Source organism: Asterias amurensis, chromosome 15 (genome assembly GCF_032118995.1).
Source record: "Asterias amurensis chromosome 15, ASM3211899v1".
In the NCBI taxonomy this organism is placed as follows: Eukaryota; Metazoa; Echinodermata; class Asteroidea; order Forcipulatida; family Asteriidae; genus Asterias; species Asterias amurensis.
The window spans coordinates 13,817,202-13,845,131 of NC_092662.1; the positions used below are offsets into that span (position 1 = coordinate 13,817,202).

At 38.3% G+C, this 27,930-nt stretch overlaps 1 protein-coding gene across 6 annotated transcripts in view; it reads right to left on the minus strand.

Annotated features, from left to right (window-relative positions):
* Nucleotides 1–27,930, minus strand: part of LOC139947875 (breast cancer anti-estrogen resistance protein 3 homolog) — an 84,889-nt gene that overhangs the window by 24,312 nt on the left and 32,647 nt on the right. For 5 of the 6 annotated variants that reach the window (XM_071945706.1, XM_071945710.1, XM_071945709.1 and 2 more), the window contains exons 2-3: nucleotides 22,779–22,922; nucleotides 1,103–1,209 (exon numbers count right to left, since the gene is read on the minus strand). In XM_071945706.1, coding sequence (XP_071801807.1) covers nucleotides 1,103–1,192 — 90 coding nt within the window. In that variant the 5' untranslated portion in view covers nucleotides 1,193–1,209; nucleotides 22,779–22,922. Of the gene's footprint in view, nucleotides 1–1,102; nucleotides 1,210–12,613; nucleotides 14,046–22,778; nucleotides 22,923–27,930 lie in introns of those variants that run through there. The other variant, XM_071945705.1, reaches the window with a different exon arrangement.

The following is a 27,930-nucleotide window of genomic DNA, read 5'->3' on the forward strand; positions in this document are numbered from 1 at the left end:
TGTGCTTGAACTCCACATTACTAGGCATTCTGCGCTTACACAGCTAGTGCAGAAATTCGGCGGTAAGCAGAGCCATGCAATATACATTAACAATAACAGCTAGTGTAAGGGTCCATTCAGAATAGTCAAGGAATGTTAACAAAAAATTGATTTTTAAATATTGAATGGCTTCATAATATAATAATAGACATTGAAGAACAAACCAATACCTCGAATGAACCAGACATTTTAGATCGACAGTCTCCAACATCAGTAGTTTTCAATGGCTTTTCATAGCTTTAAGAAACACCTTTTACTTTGTAGTTTAATCAAAAAGGAAATTGACAATCTTGGCCAGCTGGGTACTTCGTCTATTTTTTCATTTGTCCAATGGTGCTTGTTTTCCACAGTCAGAGTTTTCCTCCCACATCGAAAAACTGAACTTTGATTTTCAGTTTTTTCTTTTGACCCACCCAGCCACAATTTCGGAAAGAAAATTGAAATGAATATGTTTTGTTTTTACCCATTCACACCGATGTGTGTTATTAATACTCAGTACTGACCCGAGTTCTGTGAAGAAAAAAAAAATCACAGGCATATTACTTGGAAAGTGAAATTGAAATGTTGAAACATTTACCATTCTGATTGGACCCTAAATGCCAACAGCAGGATCAGGCCTGGTTTAAAGACAGTGGACACTATTGGTAATTGTCAAAGACCAGTCTTCTCACTTGGTGTATCTCATCATATACATAAATGAACAAACCTGTGAAAATTTGAGCTCAATCGGTCATCGAAGTTGCGAGATAATAATGAAAGAAAAAACACCTTTGTCACACAAAGTTGCGTGCGTTTAGATGGTTGATTTCGAGACCTCAAGTTCTAAATCTGAGGTCTTGAAATCAAATTCGTGGAAAATTACTTCTTTTCTCGAAAACTATGGCACTTCAGAGGGAGCCATTTCTCACAATGTTTTATACCATTAACCTCTACCCATTACTCGTCACCAAGAAAGGTTTTATGCTCATAATTATTTTAAGTAATTACCAATAGTGTCCACTGCCTTTAAGATCCTGCAATTTGATTCTCCAACAGGGATTAAAAAGAAGAATTGAGTGCTTACCTCCACGGCCTGGTACTGCAGGAACATAGGCACATACTGCTCCAGCTCCAGAGCCTTGAGCCAGTTCTCTATGGTCAGATGGAAGGCCATGGTGACTCCGGATTGGCCTGCGGGGAAAAATAGAAGTGACACAAATTGGAATGGCGTATCAAACAAAATGATGACCTGCAACGATCGAGCCATGGATGAGACAGCTCGGAAGTATGAATTTGCAGGGAGGAAACATGAAGGAAATATCAAATTCATATCCTACAATGTAAGTTACATGGATTACTATCACTGACACTGGAAATTGAGAACATAGAATTAAGCCCGGTTCATACTTCCTGCGAATGCGAATGCGAAGCGAATTTGACATGAATTTGACGTTACACAGCTATCCTTTCGCAGCGATATTCGCGAGTGAGTTGAACGGAGCTGAACTGCTGCGAATATTCGTTGCGATTTTTGTGACGTCAACATTTGCTTCGCATTCGCATTTGCAGGAAGTATGACCCGGGCTTTAGCTGTTTGCAAACTGGTTGCCAACCCCAAAAAAGGATCTACATGTATGAAAAAAATGTTTGCTTGAAATTGTTAACTTTCCAAAAACGAGTGACTGTTGGATATGGGATGCAGAAGCGCTATATTTTTCCGTATTCCATTAGCGCTTGTGTGATAACTAAATATTGAAAAGAATTCAAGCAAATTGGAGTTAGTGACCTTAGCATTAATTATTTTGACATTTTTGGCCCTGAAGACCAAATAATTTTTCGGACAGGGACAGGGACAGGTGTCTGGACTACATGAAATAAACCTTCTGCATAATTTCACTTAGCTACATTAAAAAAACGCATGTCATATCCAATGTAAAAGACTGTTTCGTAGCAATTTGTTAAAGGTCAGAAAATATGCACTGACGTCAGGGTGTGCAACTTGCAAACACACAGCTTGTCACTATTTGAGTGCTTCTCATTTTGTATTGCTCATGACTAATTCCCAACTAATTTTTGCCCAGCAGAACAATTTGCTTAGCACATTTTTCTTCTTACAGCAATGTAAATTGCTGTGTGTGTGCATTTTTGTTCCTTTTTGTGTGTGCTGGTTTGGTGTGTGTCTTGCCCAAGGTGTGTGGTTGCTGTTTAATTTTATTCCCTGTTTGCTTGTGAATTTTATTTAACAATTTTTGTATATAAATTGTTGTTCTCTTAATGATGTCCTTTTAATCTTTTTAAAATATTGTATCATAGTTGCAATTCAGTTTTTATGCTGTGATGGCTATTGTCAATTAACCTTTTATCTATCTAGCTATCTATCTATCTATCTATCTAAATTGGACACTTGCTGTATAAGTGCTTGGCATACTTCGCGGAGGCAACACATGCAATTGCCTCCATGCCCCCTGGTTATTGCCTTGGTGCCCTTGAAATGCTCCAGTAGAATTTTACAATTTCCTCATATGTACATTAGGGTGCCCTTGACCAAGGAGAAAATGCCTTTGTGCCCTTGCCCTTTCAAAAGCCAAGTTCACAGTACACAAGTACACAGGCTGCTCTACAGAAGTGAAACAAGAAAATGCAAGTAATTCTGACTGGATAATTCTAAACAGAAGAGGGCGCTATACCATTGGCACACTAAACAAAACAAAATCACAACCCATTTTCAGGTTACACTGTTAAGTGTCGATTCACACTCACACACAAGCATCAAAACAAACAGAGCATAACCAAGGAAATTCGATACAGGGTTACAAGTAATTCAATTGTAAAGTCAAGGCCCTCTTAGCCTTCAAACTTGACTCTTTTTAAAAGCATTTTTGCATCATGTGCTCGGGTTGTTGATTGAAGGACTGGTTTACTATCTCATAATGATGGTTTTTCTATCATTAAAGTGTCCTTTGATTCTGTTATTTTTTTTTTTAAAGTCACAGTCTATTTACATCACATCTATTTATTTATTTATTTTCTATTTTGTTAAGTTGTTTACTTATTTATTTATTTATTTATTTATTTATTTTATTTAATTACTTTATTTCATTACTTTTTATTTTTTGCTCGTTTGTTTACTTACTTGTTTTATTGTTTATTTATTCACTTAATAATTTTTTGAATTATTTATTGATTGACTGCTTGTTTGATTAATTAATTGACTTATTTATTTATTTTTCACTTATTTGTCTTTTTTGTTTACTCTTAATGTTTTGTAGCGTTGTCGTTTCTGTTATGGGTTTTCCGTTGCCTTGTTTGTATTTTCTGTACTTGTACTGTTGAGGTCAAATAAATAATAATAATAATAATTCTTAATGGTATTGTGCTGATTGATTGTCAGGTGTTTTTATTGTTTATAATTTGCTTATTAAATTACCAATTATGTGTTAAAACCGTAAGCTACTTTTAAAGTAATTTTATATTTTGTACCAGTGCAATTCAGGGGTCGAAATTGCCACTAGCCTGCTATCCAAGGACTACCAGATTTACAGCGAAGCTACTCATTTTTCCAGTTTGATAGCCCGACACGGGCTAGTGGAAAAATATTACACAAATCAACATCACAAACACCAATGAACAGTGCTGATGGTATTGTAAAACGAAATACTTTTGGTGACCAATTTGTGTTGTGACTCATGACATGTTTTTCGGGCTACCAAAATCTCATCAGGGCTACTAAAAATTCTGGGTGACTAGCCCTGCTGACTACCAAGAAAATAAACTTAATTCTGACCCCTACATTTCAACCTATCGGTTGCCATACTGTACATATGTACATTTGTTTAAATATTTTTTTACCAAATCTTGGCTTAAAGGGTCTATGTAACTTTTATAGGACAAAAAACACAATGTCCACAGATTTACACTAAACTTACACAATTTGAAGATAATGATAGTAGAAAGCTTCCCTGAAAATACTACGTGCTGAGGTGCTGTAGTTTTTGGGAAATGAGTAAAACACTGTCATGAAAATAATTTTCGCCTCACGAGATGAAAATTATTTTAATCATTACAAACGTATTTTCATGACATTGTTTTACTCATTTCTCAAAAACTACAGCACCTCAGTAAGTAAGATTTGAAGGGAAGCTTTCCACTATCATTATCTTCAAACCCTGAAAGTTTAATGTAAATCTATGGACATTTTGAAAAAGTACCCAAATCCTTTAAACCTTGCACAGGGAGAGTGCTCTATGCACAGAGGCACTGGGGCTTGCAACCGGTAATTTTTTTACCACTGAATTCCAAATGATGTAACCTGATTCCCGAAGTTCCAAATGCACCTTCAGGCGGGAGATTTCTAATAAGACGTCAATCAATGCTGGTGTGTGCAGGTGCAGGGGGGAAAACTACAAGTAGAATTACGCCGCCCCTGGGATGGAATAATTAGTCCAAGTACAAGGTTGAGCCCCTGGTTCACACAAGACATAACCCTAAGCGATGGTTCTGGAATTTATTAAGAGCCGCGCCTAATAAATATTTCATTGGAATCCGGTCCAAGAGACTCCAATTTCTCTAACTGATTAATATTTGATATTATTTGCTGTTTAAACAATGATATTTCAAACTTTGCATATAGGCCTACATGTATGTTTGTTCTATATTCAGGTACATGTATATGTGTGTATAATAATAATAACATCAAAGTCGTATATAGCGCTGTATCTATCAACAAGGTACTCAAGGCGCTTAGTATACATTTTAACAGAAAAATTATTATTGAAGTTATGAATTCTTCTGAGACCAAATTATGTATCACCATCGAGTAAGGACAACTCTATGGTAGCTCCTTACTCTATGGTGCTACAGTGCATTCAGCAGCCACAGCCACGATGGCCCAAACCAGATGGCCCAAAACAGATGCAACTAATAGTCCTTGCAATTTTATCAACATTATTTATCTTGTTATGCTCCAGCGTATTTCATTATTAAATGAACTCCATTGATTTTTGGAGTGGTTTTTAGAGTCTGCCATCTTGAAACTGAGCCTGGTCGGAACAGACGTGTCACTGCAATTTAACTGAACCTGCAAAAAAAATGCTCAACCAAAGTTCAATCTTATTTGGGGTTAGGATCGCAGCCAAAACGTACCCTAAGTTAATAGTCTGAAATGTACACTTTTGAAGGTACTGTATTTTTCGCTTGTAAACTTGTATCTACTTTGCTTATATTTTTTTACGGGTGTTCTTTTTAAACTTTTCACTTATTGTATGTCATTTTCTTAATCTTTTGCAATTTTTGCTGTCATGTGCCCTCGAACAGGCTGGTCCTGGAGAGAGCACAATTAAAGATCAATAAATTATTACTATTATTGTTATTATTATTCGACAAGACAAGATGAATAAGACCAGGATTCGAACCCACATTCTAAAATTCCCGACACTCCGCCTTAACATTCCCTTTAACAAAATAATTTAATCCAGTCCGTTGTTACATCACCTTTGATAACATGATCTCCCCTTTGGCAATATTTGGAAACCATCCCAGTTGTCAAGCTGTCATAACACATTCCTATACTCATTCCTGTACCGTACCACACCACACCACCCCCAGATTGATGCTAAGCATGTGGTTAAAACTATGTAAATAATGTCTGAACTGTCTTGACCAATAAGCTACTGGAGAAGATTTGCATGGCTGACATCACTATCAAAACAGGGGCCTGACCAGCCCAACCCCAGCTGTCACAGGGTGTGAATCTAAACTTCTTTCAAGGAGCGAGATAGTTGCGATAACGAAAACCTCTTTGCCGTCGTAACCCTCTTCGCCGTCAGGAGGAGGGTTACGTTAAACAACTAGGAGCGAGAGTGTGTTTGATCATAAAAACAAAGTGTGTTGGTTGGATGACTATTCTCTATGCTTAAAGAATAGTTATAATGCAGTTTTGGGGGAATCAAAAGTCCACTATAAATGCTTTTTAATATCATGCTCAATTCTGTCTTTTTGACGAACCAAAACAAGGGGACGAAATAAAACATGATATTTCATCTTTGACAGGGCAAGGCCATTGTAATTGCAAAAGGTACTTCTATTGGAAAATCTGGAAGTCTATGGGGAACATTCAAAGGGGCACTAAGGTCAGGTCATGGCCTCTGTGGCCTCCAAGTTCCAGGGCTGGATGCTTTTTGAATAAAAAAAAAACAGCAACAAAAACCACACAAAACATGCATGACATAAGGTACAATTTTCTTGAAGTTTAGCTATCCAAATATTTGTTTGTATGCTCATATGAAAATCATTGGTCTACCAAACAATCCTTTTAAACTGTCATTCTAAATTATTCAATCCACTTGAGAATTTTCGGGAACTTTGATTTTTTCCCCCCTAAAAAATTCCACCCATTAAGGACAAAAACCCTTGCCAAAATATCAACACCATGTGTGGACCTTAAAAGCTTCTGTGCAATATCACAAATTGGAATGGCCGCAAATGGTATTCCAGCATAAATCTTTCACTACAGTACAAATGAGGCAAGAAAAACACTGGTAGTTGCTTTCCCAGGGTATAAATCTCGTAGACGCACATGTCTTGCGTTTCAGCGGGGCATGAACTATAAATTTGATATTTTCCCCTGCTGATGAGACTTTTTTTCTGGAGGTTGGGTGTCATTCAGTAAGGTGAACCCTGGTAGCTCTTTGATACATTGAGGGTTGAGGTGGTAGAGAAAGTTAAGAGTTGTCGTTATAAACTCACGGGGAATCCCATCAAACCCACTGTAGCATTTTTTTGAAATTATGGCCCTCTTTGAAACCACGGTTGTTTTGACAATTGCGCATGCTTTACATACACGCTCAGGGCCTCGGATGAGAGGACGGAGCCTGAAGCTGAATCCAAAGCCAAAGCCGTGGTTTCGAAAAGGGCCTATAGAACCTGCTACTAAAAGCAAGTTCGGGTGCGACTAGACTCGACTAGACTAACCAGAAACCATAGAGCACAGGGAGATTGATGATATTGAACCAGCACTGGAGCATGGTTTACTATGGTCAATTCGAGAGCTGCGTCACAGTTTCTGGTTCCCAACATACGGCTCTGGTCAGTTCTAGTCGCTCACCCAAACTTGCTCGAAGTCATTAAAGGCAAAGTGTACCTTTGGTTTTTGGAACCATGTTTGTTTGTTTAGATGATCTTCCCATCAAGGGAACTTGGCAAACTCCACAAGGGGATATAAACACCAAGCTGGCATCAGCCAATCTCTCTCATACAAACATTGGTTTAACCATGGTTTAACATCTTTGGTTAAGAATTGCACAAATCAAGAAGTTGTGATTGAGTAACTAGACGACAATACTTATTCAAGTCATGTGGATTGTCTGTTTTTGTTTGTTTGTTTGTTTAGATGATCTTCCCATCAAGGGAACTTGGCAAACTCACACAAGGGGATATAAACACTAAGCTGGCAACAGCCAATCTCTCTCATACAAACATTGGTTTAACCATGGTTTAATGTCTATGATAAATTGCATAAATCAAAATATTATTATCTGATTGTTTCAAAACTATAAATGTAAATACAATTAAACTAACCTGTGAAAAAAGGTCCATAAAGTGACTAAATGTTTGGTAAACAAAATAATATTTTTTGAAGCCTTGAAATTTTTGTTAACACATGTTGTACAAATCGATGATGTCTCGAATTCTTTTTAAGTGAACGTTTTTTCCAACCCCTGCACATGTTGTCTGCACCTGGCAATGTATGTATCCACATATTTTGCAGTCCTCAATTTTTACCCAAGCTCTCCTATCATCAAAATACTTGTTGTCCAAGATAAACACAGACTGTCTGATTACCGTAAACACTTCGTATGAACACAAGAAATATTAAAACATTTTTTTCAACCCCTGCACATGTTGTCTGCACCTACATGTACACAAACTGTTAACTATGTATCAACATTTGTAATCGTCAATTTTTCCTCAAACTTTACAATCATCATAATACTTTTCGTCTGAGATAAACACAGACTGTCTTATTACCGTAAACACTTCGTATGAACACAAGAAATATTAAAACATTTTTTTCAACCCCTGCACATGTTGTCTGCACCTACATGTACACAAACTGTTAACTATGTATCAACATTTGCAATCGTCAATTTTTTCTCAAACTTTACAATCATCATAACACTTTTCGTCCGAGATAAACACAGACTGTCTTATTACCGTAAACACTTCGTATGAACACAAGAAATATTAAAACATTTTTTTCAACCCCTGCACATGTTGTCTGCACCTACATGTACACAAACTGTTAACTATGTATCAACATTTGTAATCGTCAATTTTTTCTCAAACTTTACAATCATCATAATACTTTTCGTCTGAGATAAACACAGACTGTCTTATTACCGTAAACACTTTGTATGAACACAAGAAATATTTCGACCGATGTTAGGAACAATAAACAGTGGAGATCCTGGTGATGCTTCTGGTCTGGACAAACAATTCTGTCAAACTCAATCGAGATTACGAGATTGATACCTGGTCTTTTAATATCGGATGTCTCCCGCGAGAGGTTTGGGCAAAATGCACCGCAAATTTAAAGGGAGAGTACGGTCGCTGAAAATACATGCCAGAAAAAGATATCAGCAGATTTTAAAGAGAGTGGACACTATTAATAATTGTCAAAGACCAGTCTTCTCACTTGGTGTATCTCAACATATGCATGAAACAACAAACCTGTGAAAATTTGAGCTCAATTGGTCGTCGAAGTTGCAAGATAATAATGAAAGAAAAAACACCCTTGTCACACGAAGTTGTGTGCGTTTAGATGGTTGATTTCGAGACCTCAAGTTCTAAAATTCGTGGAAAATTACTTCTTTCTTTAAAACTATGGCACTAAAGAGGGAGACGTTTCTCACAATGTTTTATACCATCAACCTCTCCCCATTACTCGTTACCAAGTGAAGTTTTATGCTAATAGTTATTTTGAGTAATTACCAATAGTGTCTACTGCCTTTAAGGCATAAGATCTTTTCATCCCCCATAAGCCCACCTGGTATTAACTGCCTGCTTTCAACATTCCACCCGGTACATTCTTATTGCTAAATGCTTATTTTTTTTCAAATCTATAGCAATAATCATAGTTGCCAATTAATTATCTCCAAAATGAAAACATTCCAAATCAATACCGTCTGCTCGGAAAGATAAGGTCATAAGTGTAATTTGTATGGGTTTGTTAACATTACATTTGCATACAATTTTGGAGCCCCTGGTAAATGGTGTTTATTGATCAAGAGTGGTCTAGAGAATTTTTTGGCAAAAAGATAAACTCGTTTTCCAAGTATAACATAGATATATTTGTTGATATCAATTTTTTTATTTTATTTAATGACCTTTTAATCAACCGTGCAGGTCAATTAGATGTATACATACGGTTTATTATATTGTGTTAAAAATTATGTTATTCTCTGGATATTTGGAATAATAATAATAATAATAATAATAATAATAATATCGAAGTCTTATATAGCGCACATATCTACCAAACAAGGTACTCAAGGCGATAGTTTATGAGCTTTCAGATTAACAGCTTTTCGATTAAATTTCTGCGAAAGTCAACACAGGCCCGATACTTCACGGAGGCAACGAAGGCGATTGCCTCTGTGTCCCCTGGTCATTGCCTTGGTGCCCTTCAAATGCTCCAATAGAAATTTGCAATTTCATCATAGGGTGCCTTTTACCAAGAAGAAAATGCCTTGGTGCCCTTGCCCTTTCAAAAACGAAGCATACAGGCCTGTCAACATAACTACACTGCTTCTTTAAAAATACATATCACAGATCATGTTATGCATCGGAAGGAATTTCCAACCACATCATCCATGGAAGAACTCATTCCGCCAGAACATTTGCTAACATTTATCAAAACATTCTTACGTGGTTTGCGAGAGCTGTGTGTGCGCCTGTGGGAATTCCAAATGCCACAAACGCTGGATACCAAGAGTATAAACCAAGGTCTTGTATTATTTTGGAAGTAAACTTTGAGTTCAAAAGAAGAAGTGCTGGAAATGTCACATGTATTGTGTGCTGTCTAGAAGTTGTAAATATTAGTTTTTCTAGGTTGTGAAGGGTTTTGATACCTTTTGTAGATCAAGTTTTTGGCCATGGCATGAATCCCTACTCACTGTGATTGAAGATGACATGTATGATATAATTTACCTGTAGAAGTTTCAGCTTCATTAGTTTTTGGGGAAAATCACGGAGCAAAGATTTCAGGACCTATCAGACAAAAATTATTTTAGTGAAATTGTTTAAACTCATTTCTCAAACACTACATTACCTCAGCAAGTAATATTTTAAGGGAATCTTTCTACATTAAACCTTGTATTAGTTAAATGTAAATATGTAGACATTGTGTTTTGTGTCTAACCATAAGTACCCAAACCCTTTAATCAATTAATTCTAGAAGTTAACTTTCATTTAAAACCTTGAGTTTTTTAAAGTCGTTTCTTCAATGCTGATTTTTCATTTTATTATTTTAAAGTTTATTTGGGTGAATTTTCTACACTATGACCATTTGTAAACAGACAAAAATACCAGAGCTGCCATTATTTACATCATGCAATCAGGAAGATTTGTACAACAAGCTGGGAGATATTTAGAATTACTTTCAACATAATAGGGGGACAAATTTATAAACTTTCAGCATTATCAGGGAGAGTTGCTTTTGCACACTAATATTCCCCATGGTTCTAAAAGTATTCCACAGCACAAACACATTGCCTATAGGCCTATACGGCAATCAATGACATCAAAATGTTAATCTGGGGGAAATGTCCCTAATCAGGGAAAACAAAAATAAAATTTGTTCTTTAGAAACATGAAAAGATTGGTTTATTTTCGGGGAACTTTTAGCAAAATTAGGGAGAGTTGCCAGCTCTGCCGTTGTACGCTATTTGTTCCCTGTGGTTCTAAAAGTATTGCACGGCACAAACACACTGCTATATGGTAAACATATTAAAATAGGGGTAAAATGTTCCTAATCAGGGAGATTTTTTCAAATTTGTTCATCACAACATGGAAAGACTGGTTTTATTTTAACGGGAATTTTCAGAAGAATCAGGGAGAGTTGCCAGCTCTGCTTTTGTACACTATTATTCCCCATGGTTCTAAAAGTATTCCACGGCACAAACACATTGCCTATAGGCCAATCCGACATAACAAAACTGGTAGCGCCTTCTAAAACTATTCCACAGCACAAACACATTGCCTATATACGGTAAACACACTCTCCACACATTAGAATGGCAACCCTCATATTGGCCGTCTCCAATTTAAACCATTAGAGAAAGAAAATAAAAACCCCAATAATAACTCAATGATGAGCCGCTACCCAGACATTCCCGGCTGTAATTGATAGAATTCAGAGACCGAAATGAAAGCAATCAGTTTTGATAAAGAACTGACCCCATGCTGGGAATATGCTGCACGAGGGAAGTCCACGATTGATCATAATTTGAGTACGGGAGAGTAGAGAGCTGGTCACTGCTAAATGTACACCTTACATGTATAACGCTCAAATCAATAAATGTGTTTAGAAGGCACTGTAAACTATTGGTAATTACTCAAAATAATTGTTATAAAACTTACTTGGTAACGAGCAATGGAGAGCAGTTGTTGTTGTATAATTGTGAGAAACGACTCCCTCTGAAGTAATGTAAGACTAATAGTTTTTGAGAAAGAGGTCATTTCTCTCTCAAATGTTAGAACACTTCAGGCCTTAAGCCTTGTTAGGCAACAAGGGTGTTTTTTCTTCCACTATTATCTCGCTACTTTAACGACCAATTGAGTCCAAATGTTCACAGGTTTGTTATTTTATGCATATGTTTGGATACACCAAGTGAGAAGACTGGTCTTTGACAATTACCAAAGGTGTCCAGTGCCTTTCACTGCCAGTAATATATTATTAAATGGAAAATGAGCAATCTGAACTAGTGAACAACAGACAATCAATTTCTCTTGAAAAATTATATGTACAAAGTATAAAGTAAGTACAACTGATTGGCCACAAGTCATAATTTCAAAGTAATTTACGTTGTAAACCAAAAATAAATGCCCCTAAATAAAAAAATACCGGTAAAAGTTCCCATTGGGCTACCCAGAGGTCTACTCGAATAGGAACAACTATTTGAGCGTTGATAACAAATCTAACGTCCGTACCCAAAGATGAACAGAGCATGAAAAGTCAACACTTGTACATTTCTCACTTTTGGTCATCAGAAAAACCAAATCTTCCTTGAAGAGAAAGTATTTATTTTCATCCTTAGAACGTAATTTCCGTTTTACTCTCTAACTGTAAAATAGTGAAAAATTGTTTTGCCCACCATACTACTATTGCAAAGAGCAAGATGACCGAACAACTCTTTTTAGAGTGAAAGACGGTAGTTTCAACTTGATTTAAAGTGAAGATTCGTTCCAATTTCACTCAAAAAAGAGTGACACAGAATGACTTTCACTCAAAAAAGGGCAAAACTGATACCACTCAGACAAGAGAGTTACACTCTTTTACATTAAGAGAGTACATTTTATTCTGCCCCTAAGCACATACCTGTAACAGTTCTCATTGGGCTACCTGGAGGTCTACTGGAATAGGACCAACTATTCGATCGTTGATACTCCGGCCTCCTCATATTGACTCCAGTATTTGTTCCTCTACCAGTAGATTGCCGATTTGATTTGAGAGACGTCCCGAGCAGACAGAAGCTTCAACAATACCGATTAAAGTGTCACAGATGAGTCTATTCAACGCTAACGTCTTGTTAGCTTTATAAATACACTTTGAATCTCATTGACACTCACATCTGAATGGCTTGGCAAATATGCTCTCTGAGCCCATAGTTGTGTGTGAATGATGGAAGAATGAGATGACCTTGTTTGAACCCTGATTGAAGATTCAACCCAAGTTATGTCCCTTCCATGTGGTTTCCATTTGCTCAGGGCAATGTTAATGATGCTGGCTGGGGCTGGCAAACAAGGAGAAACCTTTATTGTCCCAATTGAAATTGCAGAAAATTTAGTTGCAATGTTTCTGTATTTCTCATACACTGCCAGCAGCTGCTTCAACAAGCAAGAGGGCGGTCTATCCAATTCTGAATATCGGAATTTCCGACTTCTCTCCTGACTTGTTGAGTTTGCTCGGGGCAAAACAAACTTGATTCCCCTGCGCTGGAACAGTGTTTTACTGTTGAGTCCCTCTTGAACCAAATGTTTTAGGTTGGATGGTTTCCCCTCTCCAGACTGTCACAAGAATCTCTGACGGGCAGCTTCACAAAAAAAAAAAAAAACCAATCACGGGTCAGTTCTTGGAGTGTCGTCCCGCAGGGATTCGTGGTCGGGCAATGTGTGCTTCTTGTGCAAAAAGGATCAATGATAGGAGAAACTCGGGATGGCCCCTTAAGTACAAAGTGTGCAAAAACAGGAGGCGACTAACTCAGCGTATGCAGAAATCACCCACAGTTAAATCCTAACACTCACTCCCAGAGTAAAGTACACATTTATCCCAATGAGAGTACACAACTCCACAACAACAAAGTGAATTTCTAAAGTTCAACAGCAAAAGCTTTTCAACAATAGCAATACAGTGCTTAAACTTCCACTGGAAATGATGGTCTCTCTGCTCAGTGAAGTCCGACGGAGTTACCTAAACCCACCCTGCCGTCAAACACACACCTTCTTCGCCGTATATCATCTCCAAATATGACCCGTTGCAGAATCTGGAACATCGACTCCCCTGCTGGATCAACTCCCCAAAGTTGATCGCAAGTTCACAGAGACCTTACTCGGGTTAAACTTAATTAGTTTTGGGGGAGGGTATTAATGGTGACTTATGACCAGAGCTGACCTTACCGCCCGTTCACATCGGTTTTGTGTGTGTGTGTTCAAAACAAACAGTCCCCACGATGTAGGTATGCCAAAGCCAGGCGGTGGTAGTTTTTTTTGTTCCGTTTTGAAAAACTACTACGATTGCTGTTTTCAGGATTGGGTCGCACGATCTCACTGAAGGACTCTGATACTTGGTTGAATCAACAGCATTAGCGATATATGATAACTGCCTCAATTGAAGGTTGAATTGAAAACACACAGTTCACACGTAAAGCATATTTACATTATTATCATCGAATGTGGAGTAAACAAAACAGCGGATGTCTGTCCTGTCTGTCGATTCGTCGACTGGGAGCACAATGGGGGCGGTCAGGTGTCTACCTATAGGTGCGTAGCATCTATTGTTCTCTTGGTTGCGTTCATCGAAAATGGATCAGTGTATAGATTTTGTTTATTGAATTTTGTCACCTACTATGAATACTGTATGAGGTAAATAAGGCCTACAGGGGAAACTAAAGTACTACACCAGGGACATTCCGTTACAAAAACAAATTCCAAGAAGGAAAAAAAGGGCAACAGGAAGCTGGAGGATCTTTACCGAACAGTTGTTCTATGAAGGATTATCAGATAAAGCACATGTACAAATAGAGCATATCTGCGGTTACCATTGTAGTGAATTGGGAAGCATTGGCTTGGATTTTGAGGGTCACAACAGGGTTTGGCAAACTGTTACCCAGTAGACACAGTAGAACGAACACACCAATTTTTCCAAAGAACAAACTTTCAACAATAACAGCAGCAATTTCCCCTAACAGTGGTCCACAGGCCCAAATGCCTGTTAAAACACATGAGGACCAGTCAAAAGTGGTCCGGCTGGCTAGTTCAGTGTGTCGCATCCCTAATTCATTTGAATAACAAGCCTGCAGGCCTTGAACTTAGCTCTTGAAGGGGGCACAGCAATTTTCTTCTGGTTAGGAGGCACTTCTATGGGGAACATGTAAACTTGCAGTGGAACTTTGCAAAGGGTTCCACAAGAAAAGGACAGAGCACCGTGGCAATGGCTGTGGGTGCTGTGGGCGCCGTTGGTTATTTCAGGGCCTGAACCTGAGCAATTTTAAGCTCAATGGGTAATCAAAGTCATGAGAAAATCTTATCCCTGTTTTCAAACAACAGATTTTGGACACATTAGGAAACGTAGGATTTGATGACTCTGTCCCTATTTAACCATGCATGGCATTCATTTGCACTTTTAAATACTGCACCTCCGGCACAACATGCAACAATTGGCAATTTATTCCTAATAACAGGATACTGCATAGTCACCAAAAATAACATTCTGCACAATTGAGTTTGGGTGAAGAAAAAAAAAATGCGTGTACTGCATGATACGCTCACTCTACACTGTCAACATGGTGAAAATTATGGATTACGTTCATGAGTAAGTTTCCAATCGCTTGATATTTCTGCTAAGCACGCATCAACCATGCCATCAAACGTGTTCAATTCCAATTTGTGATGACCAACAGAACAGATTGAACCCTGTACACTCACTATAAATCCAAACAAGGGGAAACATAAACGCACCCTTCTCAAAAGAAAATAGTACAATTCTACAAAATTTCCAACTGTTGATATTTTTTGCTACAGCACGCATCAATCAATCCATCAGACATGTTCAATTCCAATTTGTGATGACCGAGAGAACAGGGGCCAATTTCATAGAGCTGCTTAAGCAAAAAATTTGCTTAAGCACGAAAATAGCTTGCTTATTTTGCACATGTTACTGGCAAAAATTTCATGCCACATACATTGCTTGTGACTGGTATTTAGCTATTGTTTACTTAGCATAACAATTGAGTGGAGTCTCAGCTGGTAATCTGATTTTACGAAGCAAGAATTTTTTTGCTTAAGCAAAATTTTGTGCTTAAGCAGCTCCATGAAATTGGGCCCAGAATGAACTCTCCAGCATTCTCCTAAAGACAAGCAGACTGTTCGAAACGTCAAGACCAAACCGGCTCTAACCAGAGCCAAAACTCACACAAAAGAGATTTACACATCAAGGCTGTACACACAAGTTCACTATTTATTTAGTTTCTTCCTATTTTGCACACGCATGCAAAGCTTCAAACAATACTAAGAATGAACTCTATTCAGGCACATACAATCATTAAATATAAAGCCAAATAAAGGGAAAGCAGAGACGCACTCTTCTCAAAAAGAAAATGGTAACTGCTTTACATTATTGCTAAGCTAGTATCAATCATCCCATCAAACGTGTTCAATTCCAATTTGTGATGACCGAGAGAACAGAATGAACCCTATTCAGGCACTCAACTCATTATAAATTAAAACAAGGGGAAAACATGAACGCACCCTTCTCAAATAAAAAAAAAGTAACCGCTACACAGTTTGCCGCTTTACATTATTGCAAAGCTATAGTGTCAATCAAACCATCAAAAATGTACACTTCCAATTTGTGATGACCGAACGAACAGAATGATCTCTATTCACACACTCTACTCATAATAAATCCTAACAAGGGGAAAGCATGAACGCACCCTTCTCAAAAAAAAAAAAAAAAAAAAAAGGTACAATTCTACAAAATTTCCAACCGCTTGATACAATATTTCTGCTAAGCTCGCATCAATCATCCTATCAAAAATGAACAATTCCAATTTGTGATGACCGAGAGAACAGAATGATCTCTATTCAGACACTCTACTCATAATAAATCCTAACAAGAGAAAAACATGGAACGCACCCTTCTCAAAAGAATATACTACAATTCTACAAAATTTCCAACCGCATGAAATTTTTTGCTAATCTGGCATCAATCATCCCATCAAACAAGTTCAACTCCAATTTGTGATGACCGATAGAACAGAATAAACTCCTTTCAGGCACTACACTCATTTATAAAAGGGCAGGCCTGATACTTTACTGAGTCAACAGAGGCTATTGCCTCCATGCCAGGTCATTGCCTTGGTGCCCTTGAAATGCTACTGTAAATTTCCTCATAGGGTTCCCTTTACCAAGAAGAAAATGGTGCCGGATGGCTTTTCAAAAACCAGGACTGACAGGGGAAAGAAAGAACGCACCCTTCTCAAAAAAGAAAAAAAAAACTGAAATGGAAACCCTGAACAATCTGTCAGGTTGTATTAACCCTGTCATCATGGGGGGTTGTGGTTGTTTGTCTAGCCCTGGGGCCGACCCTCATTGTCAAGGTGTAAAGAGTGCAAACAAGTCCCATTGTCAGAACACTGAGGCCCAACTTGGCAAAACCAAACAGCAAGTTGTTTTTTGTGTATATTGCGGGTATTCATCAGGTGGGTTTGGCAAGTTGGTGTTTAGAGTCAGGCTGGCAGGCTCTGTATGTTTTGGCCTGTCAAAAGTTTTGCATTCATTGAGTCTGGAGGGAAAACAAGTTAGGGACACCTTCAGGCCAGTCGGTATTAGCGTTCCCAAGGACTCCAGTCCATGTATGAAGTAGGGACCAATCTAAATTTAGCGTGTTGATCTTTTTAGTCATAAGGAAAGGACAACACTCTGTGCTCTTTTCACACGAGAGCAATTTAGCAAGGGTTCCTTGGAGATGATCTAAGCTGTCTGTGTGGTGGTTGCAGCTGTAGTAAAGATCTGCAAAATCATCCTTGATCTTGAAATGGTCGCCAATAGTCATACTTTTTCATTTCAACTATTTTCCCACCACTTCCCAGTTAACATTTAACAAAAGTGGAAATAGTCCAGCACAGATGTCATACTTGGAATTATATTATCACAAATATTCATTCCAAAAATACTACGAGTCAACAGATACAGCGTCACTGGGTGGGATAGCACTAACATTATTTATCCCATAGTCAGATACGTAAGATGGAGTCTGATTATGGTGAGCTTTGTACACAAGAAGAAATTTGTATTTGACACACTGTTGTGTGGGGAGCCAGTGAAGAGCAATGACTTCTGATGTGACAGAGTACTTTTTTACAGAGCTCGGGAAAGCTAATGAGCATACAGTGCTGATAATATTGTAGTCTTATATAGCGCACGTCTCTACCAAACAAGGTACTCAAGGCGCTGAGTATATCCATATTTTCAGAAAGATAGGTTATTGCAGTGATGAATTCTGAGACCCAATTATGTAGCACCTTATTAGTTATATAAGGAGCTATGGCGCATACAGCAGCTACAGCCAGGAAACACCAGAGTTTGAATTCGGTGCTCTTAACCGCTCGGCCGCAACACTTCCACACACAAACCAAAACTAATATTCTTTATGCCCTGATGCAAATGCCCATCTAGTAGTATTAGAGTATAGGGAAAGAGTCATACTTCTTACGCTTGACAATGACGCGAGCAGTATGTATCCCCAGGTGTGAATACTGCAAAGATACGCACGCATGAACCTTGCAATAGACGTCAGATCTGACATTGTATTTTGTTGATTAATGTACAACATAAAAAAATGTACACACAGTAAATATACGTGCCAAGCACCACAGCTTATGTAGATCTCGTGCTGTGCGCACTAGGCCCTGGAAACCTCACACTGCATGTACAGCAGAGAAATCCCATGCATTATTCAAAACCTTACATGTTGAAAATCACGACCCTTTCAAACCAACAGTTGCTTTTAAAGCACACTGTCCCTCCTTTGCAAAATCTACACAAACACAGCAATCAGTGCAGAGGCCTATTGTCGATCTTGTTGGTGAAGGGTTAGGATTAAAGTTTAAAGCTCTTTCCTAATAGTTATAGGTCTCTGGCCATTACAGCCTCTGTCTTTTCAGACAATGTTATGGTAAATGTACCTCCTGTGTTACAATTTATGTGGTACCTTCTAACAGGGTGTCTGAGCTTTAAACCAGGCTTTCTGCTTGTTCTCACCCATACACCTTCCCTTCAAAGCACCATTCCCATAGCTTTATTCCATTTACTGCTGTTGCATCACTTTGGAACTCCTTGTCTGGTGCATGTTCCCCTCCATCCTACAATCTAGACGGTTATCAGTTCCTACAAGCTCCCCTGAGTTTTTTCTCTTAACTCAGTTGGGGCAAAATTGCATAACATAATTTATATATAAAAATCTTCTTAGAGACAACTTGTATCTCAGGCATAAACTAATCAGTTGAAAGTCAAATTCTTCTCCTGCTTCCCAGAACAAACCTACTCCTCCTTAAATCATTCCCCCGAGATATTTGTTCATCTTATTTCCTCCTTGTCGCCCCTTGCCTAGAGTGGCTTTCAGCCTCATTTGGGGCGAATTGCATAAAATGCAATACAAATAACAAAACAAAACAAAATCGTCTGAAAGACAACTTGTATCTCAGGCATAAACTAATCAGTTGACAGTCAAATTGGTCTCCTGCTTCCCAGAACAACCCTCCTCCTCCTCAAATTTCCCCCGACATATTTTCATCTTATTTTGTTCTTGTCGGTCTTGCCTAGAGTGCCCTTGCAGCCTAAGTTAGGGCAAAATTTCCTAAAATAATTTATATAAATAACAAAATCTTGAAAGACAACAGGCATGAACTAATCAAGTGGCAGTAAAATTCTTCTCCTGCTTCCCCAAAATCCCCAACAGGCGCCTGATAATCGTCTTTGACCTTCACATCAAGACCTTGTCTTTGCGCAAAATGTCATCTCTGAAGGCCGGCTACACACTTACTAGCATGTCTACATATACAGTGTGGGAATTACATGTACCTGTCACTATTGGGTATAATCCCTAAGTCACACAATCTTGATCCTCTCAAATGGATCCTGCCATTTAATATTATCAGACTGCAATTCACCTCATATCAGCCCAAACGCTACATAGCGTGTGCATGGGGAGAATCGTGAGACGATGAGTTAAAAATGTTGGGAGAAAAAAAAAAATTGGGGTCAACAAAGCCAATTAAACTAAGATACTGACAAAATAGGGAGCAGACCGCCTCCCCCTGCATATAGACCAAAGTAGCTTATAGTTTACAGAGCACTTAAACCTGGGGAGCCGCAGGTTCAAATTCTGCTAGTTCAGTTTGTTTACCCCAAATTGCCCCAACATTGATTTACTCTTGGGCCTACTGCTGTCAGTGTCCCTTTGGGTTTATTTTTCATTTAAAAAAACACACAAAATAACTATGAACATTTATAATTCTAGACCAGGCCTGAATATTCATCTTTGAGAGGGCAAGGCCATTTTTCATTTCGAAAAGGGCACTTCCATTGGAAAATATTTAAAGTCTATGGGAAACCTTTGAAGGGGCACCGAGTAAGCTTGGGCGATACCACGATATTATCGAATATCGCGATATTAATTTGGAAACGATTTCGATATCGGGTGGATTTGGTTTTAATCGAAATATCGATATATCGCGATACATCGATATATCGATTAAATATCGCGATGTATTTGCTAGCTGAGACATCTTGCACCCCATAGGTTTGGAGTAAAACCAGAAGAGAAGGTCATTAGAACACCTCTCTTATGCTAGGACTGTCTCTTCTACAACTTTCACTTGGAGTTTTAAGACTGATGATGTCAAATTTCATTAATCGCGATTATATCGAATATCGCGATATATTGTCGGCATTATATCGTGAATAAAATAAATCGATATCGCCCAAGCTTAGCACCGAGGGCAACAGAGGCCATGGCCACGGTGAAATGCCAGGCCTGCTAGGCATTGTAATTTTCATTTTCTGTTCTTGTTGAAATGGATAATGAAGTTTTTTTTTAATCAGGGGTGGTTCAGCCTACAACCGTTAGCCTAGTGTTTAGCTTAAAGGGGATGCATAGGTTTGGTAATCACTTTTAAAATGAATGGCAATAACAATTTACATGGTTAGAAGAATATCAGCTTTTGATAGTATAAAGCATTTTCAGAATCATTTTAATGTGAAGTTATGTAGCTGTGAAAACATATCAGTTGTTATACCCAAACATTTGAGCCTGCGAAACATTACTGTCAGATACATTTCTCAAAATGTAATTTTTACAGGTTAGTTTTATGGAATGGTATATATATCTACAGCTAGGTACATGTATAGACCCAATTCACCTGACGCCATCATCAGAATAATCTTAGATGCGCCATACTGGTGGGCAATGTCACTGTGCGTTATTCAGTGAAGGGCGCATTTTAGGTGACACAGCGTTTACACGTAAACCTATTGCCCACCAAAATGGTGAGTGTGGCAGTCGCCGCGTGTGACGTGCGTGCAAGGGGTCAACAGGATTGAAACAAAAAGTTGGTAACAATTTACCAAACGTAGGCCTACTATAATCCCTTAAAATCTTTTCTCATCATGCAGTTATTGGAATTCTTTATTAGCAAGAAGACTCTGCTAGGGTCGAAACGTCAGGCCACTAACTGTTTTTTATTTATTAATAAATTACTCAATATTTCAGTGATTCATCTGATTCTATAAATGTTAAACCTGAAGCCCGTCAATTATTAATTAATACAGCATGGGACGATGCAGAAATTATGCAAATGTTGACATTTCTGTCTACTGAGGTATCCTAAAAATACTGGAACATCCCCTATGGACATTACATGTGTCTCAAGGTTTAGCAATTTCCTCGAGCAAAAAACAATTGCTTTGATTTTTTTCCTGTTTGTGTTGACTTGATGAACAAAATGCCATCGTTGAACTCTGCATTGCCAAATGGCTTCAACAACAACAGTATTTAATGGCCGTAAAATAAATTCCAATGAATTTCATGGGCAGTAAAGTACAATACATAATACTTTTAATTCATCGTAAAATTAATGAACCATTATTATCCTTCAGAAATAAATTCCTGAATGAAACTTGGAAAGTTGATGTTGACAGGATTATAATGGGACAATCTACGAACGCAGTAAAAAATAATTTCAAAGGAACATCAACAACAAAATCCCTGTTTATTTCTCATTCTATTATACATTTATTCTGATCAAAACACTACAGCGATGAATTACTAACGTCGGTGAAAAAAAAAACAGGGAACAATAAAATGTTCTCCTGTAACACTCTCGGGAAAATAATAACTCAGGGCTGATACTCAATGGAGGCAACGAAGGTGATTGCCTCCATGTCTCATGGTCATAACCTTGGTGCCCTTAAAAAAGCTCCAGTATAAATTTACTATTTCCTTATTATAGGGTGCACTTTACCAAGGAGAATATGCAATTGGTGTCCTTGCCCTTTTAAAAACGAAACATACAGGCCAGCCGCCAGTTTCCATCAAACTCTTCCTAACTTAGGATTAACCTTAGGACTTAGGACGAGTCAAGTTCCGTATCCGAAGACGTTAGGACGCATTGAACCCATCCTAAGTTAGGACGGGTTGCTCGTCCTAACTCGAGATAGGATTAATCCTAGCGTTTCATGAAACCGGCTGTTTGATGCATTATTATCGACGGTGGTAGAAAAACGGGGAACAATGAAAAGTTATCTTGTAACACTCAGGGGCAGGCCTGTAAGCTTTCTTTTTGAGAGGGCAAGGGCACCAAGGCATGTTCTCCTTGGTAAAGGGCACCCTATGAGGAAAATGTAAATTTCTTCTGGAACATTTCAAGGGCACCAAAGCAATGACCACGGGGGCACAGAGGCAATCGCTTCCATTGCCTCCGTGAAGTATCAAACCTGCAGGGAGAAAAAATAGTCCGACTGATTTTCGATTCACAGATCAGGCCTGTATACCTTGTTTTTGAAAGGGCAAGGGCACCAAGGCATTTTTTTCTCCTTGATAAAGGGCAACCTATGTGGAAAAAGATAATTTCTACTGGAGCACTTCAAGGGCACCAAGGCAATGACACTTGGGCATGGCGGCATAGTACCAGGCCTGCAGGGGAAAAAAATTACCAGGCCAATCCTACTGGTGTTCGATTCAAAGATGAAGAAGAAAAAAGACTTACCGAAGCTCCTGTGTTTAGTGTGTTTCCCTCTTCCCAGGTACGTGTAAGTACATTCAGCAATCCAGGAAGGAAAGAGTGTATCGGTGTCAGGCCATCAATATGTGGCTAGAAACCCAAGAGTTTTAATCATCAAACGGCTACATGCTGCAAAGTGAGAAATCAGAAGCAACATGATCAGTCTAATATATATACAACTGTTTCATGCATTAAAAAAAATGGGGAAGTAAATTAAAAGTTTAGATTTACAAAGTTATTTTTGAAAAGCAACTCAAGTTCTCCATATCATATTTTAAAAAATTCACTTGAGCCTACTTTGTCAAAATCCAAAATTAATAAAATATCAGCTAGGAGCAGAAAGGAGTGATTAGACAGCTCACAGCAGAAAGGACTTATATTTTTTTAAGACCAAACCAGGCCTGAAGTTTCAGCTTTGAAAGGGCAAGGCCATTTTCATTTTGAAAAAGGCACTCCCATTGAAAAATCTTAAGACTATGGAAACTGTTTAAAGGGTCACCAAGGCCAAGACCAGGGGCAACATGCAGGTCACGGCTGGGCCCTAGTCATGGCCTCCGTGGCTTCGAAGACATAGAAAGACCCAGTCGTCTAAGAGCAAGGACTTACATGTATGCCCCACATTTGTGTGTTCTTGTCCTTTCAGCTCTGGTTCAAATGGGTCTTTTAATGTCTTTTACATCCTTTCTGCTCACAGCCGATGAACATTTAAAGGCAGTGGACACTATTGGTAATTGTCAAAGACTAGCCTTCACAGTTGGTGTATCTCAACATAAGCATAAAATAACAAACCTGTGAAAATTTGAGCTCAATCGGTCATCGCACTTGCGAGATAATAATGAAAGAAAAAAACACCCTTGTCACACGAAGTTGTGTGCGTTTAAATGGTTGATTTCGAGAACTCAAGTTCTAAATCTGAGGTCTCAAAATCAAATTCGTAGAATATTACGTCTTTCTCTAAAACTATGGCACTTCAGAGGGAGCCGTTTCTCACAATGTTTTATACCATCAACCTCTCCCCATTACTTGTCACCAAATAAGGTTTTATGGCAATAATTATTTTGAGTAATTACCAGTAGTGTCCACTGCCTTTAAGGTCAAAACAGATCAATTATCAGTCAAACAGTCGATAACAAAATAAGGAGCAAAAGCTAAATGTAGGAAAATAAACAAAGAGCATTCCAATGAGAACTGTGGAAATCCCCAAATGTACAGCAACTGCGGTAACTGTATTTATCTCAACATAAAAGAAATCCCCAAATGGTAATAAAAATGCAATACATCTGGACACAAATGTACTATGAATGTTTTTCATATGTGCAGAAGATAATGTAGTTATCCCAAGAACATCTGGGATCCCCCACGCTGTTTTCAACAAAAATAGTCCCTATAGAGTCCAAAAGTTATTAAGGGTACACTGCACTTTGCATGTAAATGACGGATGACACTCCGTTCTAAACGTGGACTCTGAAGTCCATCTCCAGTGTTCAGAAAAGGACTGCAGTCAACCATACCCTGTCCTCAAAATGCATTAATAAATACCTTGGACGGTTTCAAGTCTCTGATTGGTCAAAACCCGGTCACGTGCGAGAGTGTTAACGGTGGTATAAAGACCGGCTTTGGAAAAACAGCAAATAAGTGGCCACTAAATCAGCATACATTGTGTAAACCTTGCGCGTTGCACTGTATCGCCCGCTTATTTATATCCCAGTTAGTTTCATTGCGCACTTACGCATACGCGGTACGTGGTGGCTGGCGCTGTTAACGGACCTCGCCTCCGGCTCGGCGTTAACAGCGCCAGCCACCAACCCGGTCATTACCACGCAGTGAAGACCTGGTACTCGCACTGTTATTCCATAATTATTAGGCGCGTTAAAGGCACTGGACAAGTGGTGATGGTCAAAGATCATTATTCTCACCGGGTGTATCCCAACATATATGCATTTTAAAATAACAAATCTGTGAACATTTTGACTCAATTGATCGTCAAAGTTGCAATAGAATAATTAAAGAAAAAAACACCCTTGTTAATAATAATAATAATAATAATAATAATAAGACTTGTAATGCGCACATATCCACCCTGCTGGGTGTTCAAGGCGCAGTAAAACCAAAAACAAAACAAAAACAAAACACAACACAAAGAAAAACAGACACAACAAAATTAGTCATTGAAAACCTGTGACATAAGATAAGTTTTGAGAAGAGACTTGAATTTTGCGGTACAAACACAAGATCGAAGATTAAGTGGTAGAGAGTTCCAGATGCACAACTTTGTGTGCTTTCAGGTGCCTACAAAATATTAAAAAGACTTAAAGGAACACGTTGCCTTGGATCGGTCGAGTTGGTCTTTGAAAAGCGTCCTGTAACCGTTTGTTATAAAATCGACATGGTTAGAAAGATGTTGTAAAAGTATAATACAATGATCTACACAAATATGCCTCGAAATTCCGTGGTTTACGTTTTACCTCGTCGACTAACACGGTCGGCCATTTATGGGAGTCAAAAATTTGACTCCCATAAATGGCCGACCGTGTTAGTTTGCGACGTAAAATGAAAACCGTGCAATTTTGAGTGATACTTGTGTGGATCATTATATTCTACTTTTAAAACATCTTTCTACCCATATGCATTTCATAACAAACGGTTTCAAACGCTGTTCATAGACCAACTCGTCCGATCCAAGGCAACGTGTTCCTTTAAGGCCTGAAGCCTTTTAATGTTTTAGAGAAAAAACATACCTCTTGCTCAAAATTTGTGTTATCTTCAGAGGGAACCATTTCTCACAATGTTTTATACTTTATCAACCGCTCTCCATTGCACGTCAAGTAAGTTTGTATGCTAAAAATGGTTTTTCAGTAAATACCATTAGTGTCCAGTGCCTTTAAACTTGACAGTTTATAAAGGCTCCACAAAAAAAGCCCATTCCACACAGTAGGGAATTCACTATCGTTTATTTTTACAATGCTGCACGTCTGCTCATTTAACCATGAAATTTGTACTAGTGCATTACCTGCTGAAAATAAGGGATGGCTCTTGTCAATTTGCACAACCTGCATTAGAAGCATTACTCCGTTGAGACTGTACTTTTGCATTGTGTGCTACAGCCTTACAACAAGATTATAATTAACCTGTAGACATCCGCAATCCATCAAAAACAAACAGTATGTGTTTGTTTGATTCTGTTGGACTTGAGGACTGCAGTGCACTATTAAATATGGGTATGCTTTACATGGGATCAGGCACACCACCAAAATTATCAAGTTATATTTTAACAGCCTCATGCTATGTGCATGGGCACTTAAAATCAGTATCCACAACAAATAAGGAATAAGTAACTGCCCTATGGATGGCCACTGAAATTAACAAAAGGTTAATGATAGCGTTCTACCTCCACACAGCCTCTTTCTATAGATTTTTGCAGCCTTGGGCAGGGCACTTAAATGCAGTATCCCAACGAATAAGGAAAAAGTAACTAAAGAAGAGGCAGTGTAGTATTCCTTTATTTACACCAGTACATTTGACGATCTTTTAAAACAAGACGGACTACATGCAGGGCAACCAAGAATAGTGGGGAAAGAATCCACAACGAATAAGGAAAAGGTACTTAAAGACAAGGAAGTATAGTATTCCTTCATTTACTCCGGTACATATTGACGATCTTTAAACAAGATGGACTACAGGGCATCTAAGAATAATGGAGGAGACATTTTTCAGTGTCTTCAAGATTTGCACAGCTAGATGTACACGTGCAGGTGTTAATGAGTAATAATGCTGATTGCCGACATTAATCACGAATTCCCCTTTCATTAGAAGCAAGCGGTTATTTACACACACTGAGCACAGCCGGGTGAGTCATCCCAGCAAATGGTCTTTAAGATGATCAATGTGCACACGGTGTTACCCTGCATCGTCCCATGGGGAGATACTCAGGTATTCCTGCCTCCTCAAGATGCTGCTCTGCGTCTCACTGCGGCTCTACACCTTCTACAAGGTCCTTCCTTCCATTCAAATCAATGTTTAAAGGCACTGGACACGTTTGTTTGTCAAAGACCAGTAGTTCTCACTTGGTGTATCTTAACATATGTATGCGTAAAATAACAAACCTGTCAAAATTTTGACTCAAATGGCCATCAGAGTTGCAAGAGAATTTATTGAAAGAAAAAACATCCTTCTCGCACAAATTTGTGTGCTTTCTGATAAAGGTTTCAGGCCTGAAGTCTTTTAAAATTTGAGTGAGGAATAACCTTTCTCAAAAACTACGCAACTTCAGAGGCAAGTTTTTCACTTAATATTATACTATCGATTGCTCGTTACCAAGTAAGTTTTTACGCTAAAAATTATTTTGAGTAACTGCCAATAGTGTCCAGTGCTATAACAGAGACTTGATGGGGAATTAGTCTGGCTCCTTACATAAGTATGACAAAATGAGTGTGGTATACTGGGAACATGACAAAGATAGAGGTATAGGATTCTCCCCAGGTTTTTTCCAAGACTTGGGGGGGGGGCATACTGGGCCCAATATGTTGGTTTTTTGGCCGAAGCACGCTGAATAGAAACCAGGTCTTCATAATGTTTTCTACTTGGCGTTTATCTTGGGAACATGACAAGATGGCTCCTTCATCATTAAAGTACTCTCCTCCATGTTTCTAAGGTGAAAACAAATTTAATGGATGCTAAATTTGCATCGGAATAAAGAATGTTATTTATATTTCACCCATACTCTCTTTTAAATGTAAAAGAGTGAAAAGTTCACTCTCTTGTCCGAGTGGTGTCATTTTCACTTATTTGAGAGTGAAAGTCATTCTTTGTCACTCTTTCTTTTTGAGTGAAAGTGTAATGAACTTTACTCTAAATCAAGTTGAAAGTACCTGTCTTTCAGTCTAAAAAGAGTTGTCCGCCATATGGCTCTTTGCAAGAGTGGTATGGCGGACAAAACAAGTGGTTTTTCACTCTTTTACAAGAGTACACTAATGTGTACCAAGCATCATGTATCATGTATACTCTAAAAAATAAAAAATAAATAAAAAAAATAAAAAATCCACAGGCATATTACTCGGGTAGGAAGAATGTTACACTCTCACTTAATAATGTTTTGAGAACAGTCCGTATGAGTTACACGTACATGTAATAGAGAAAG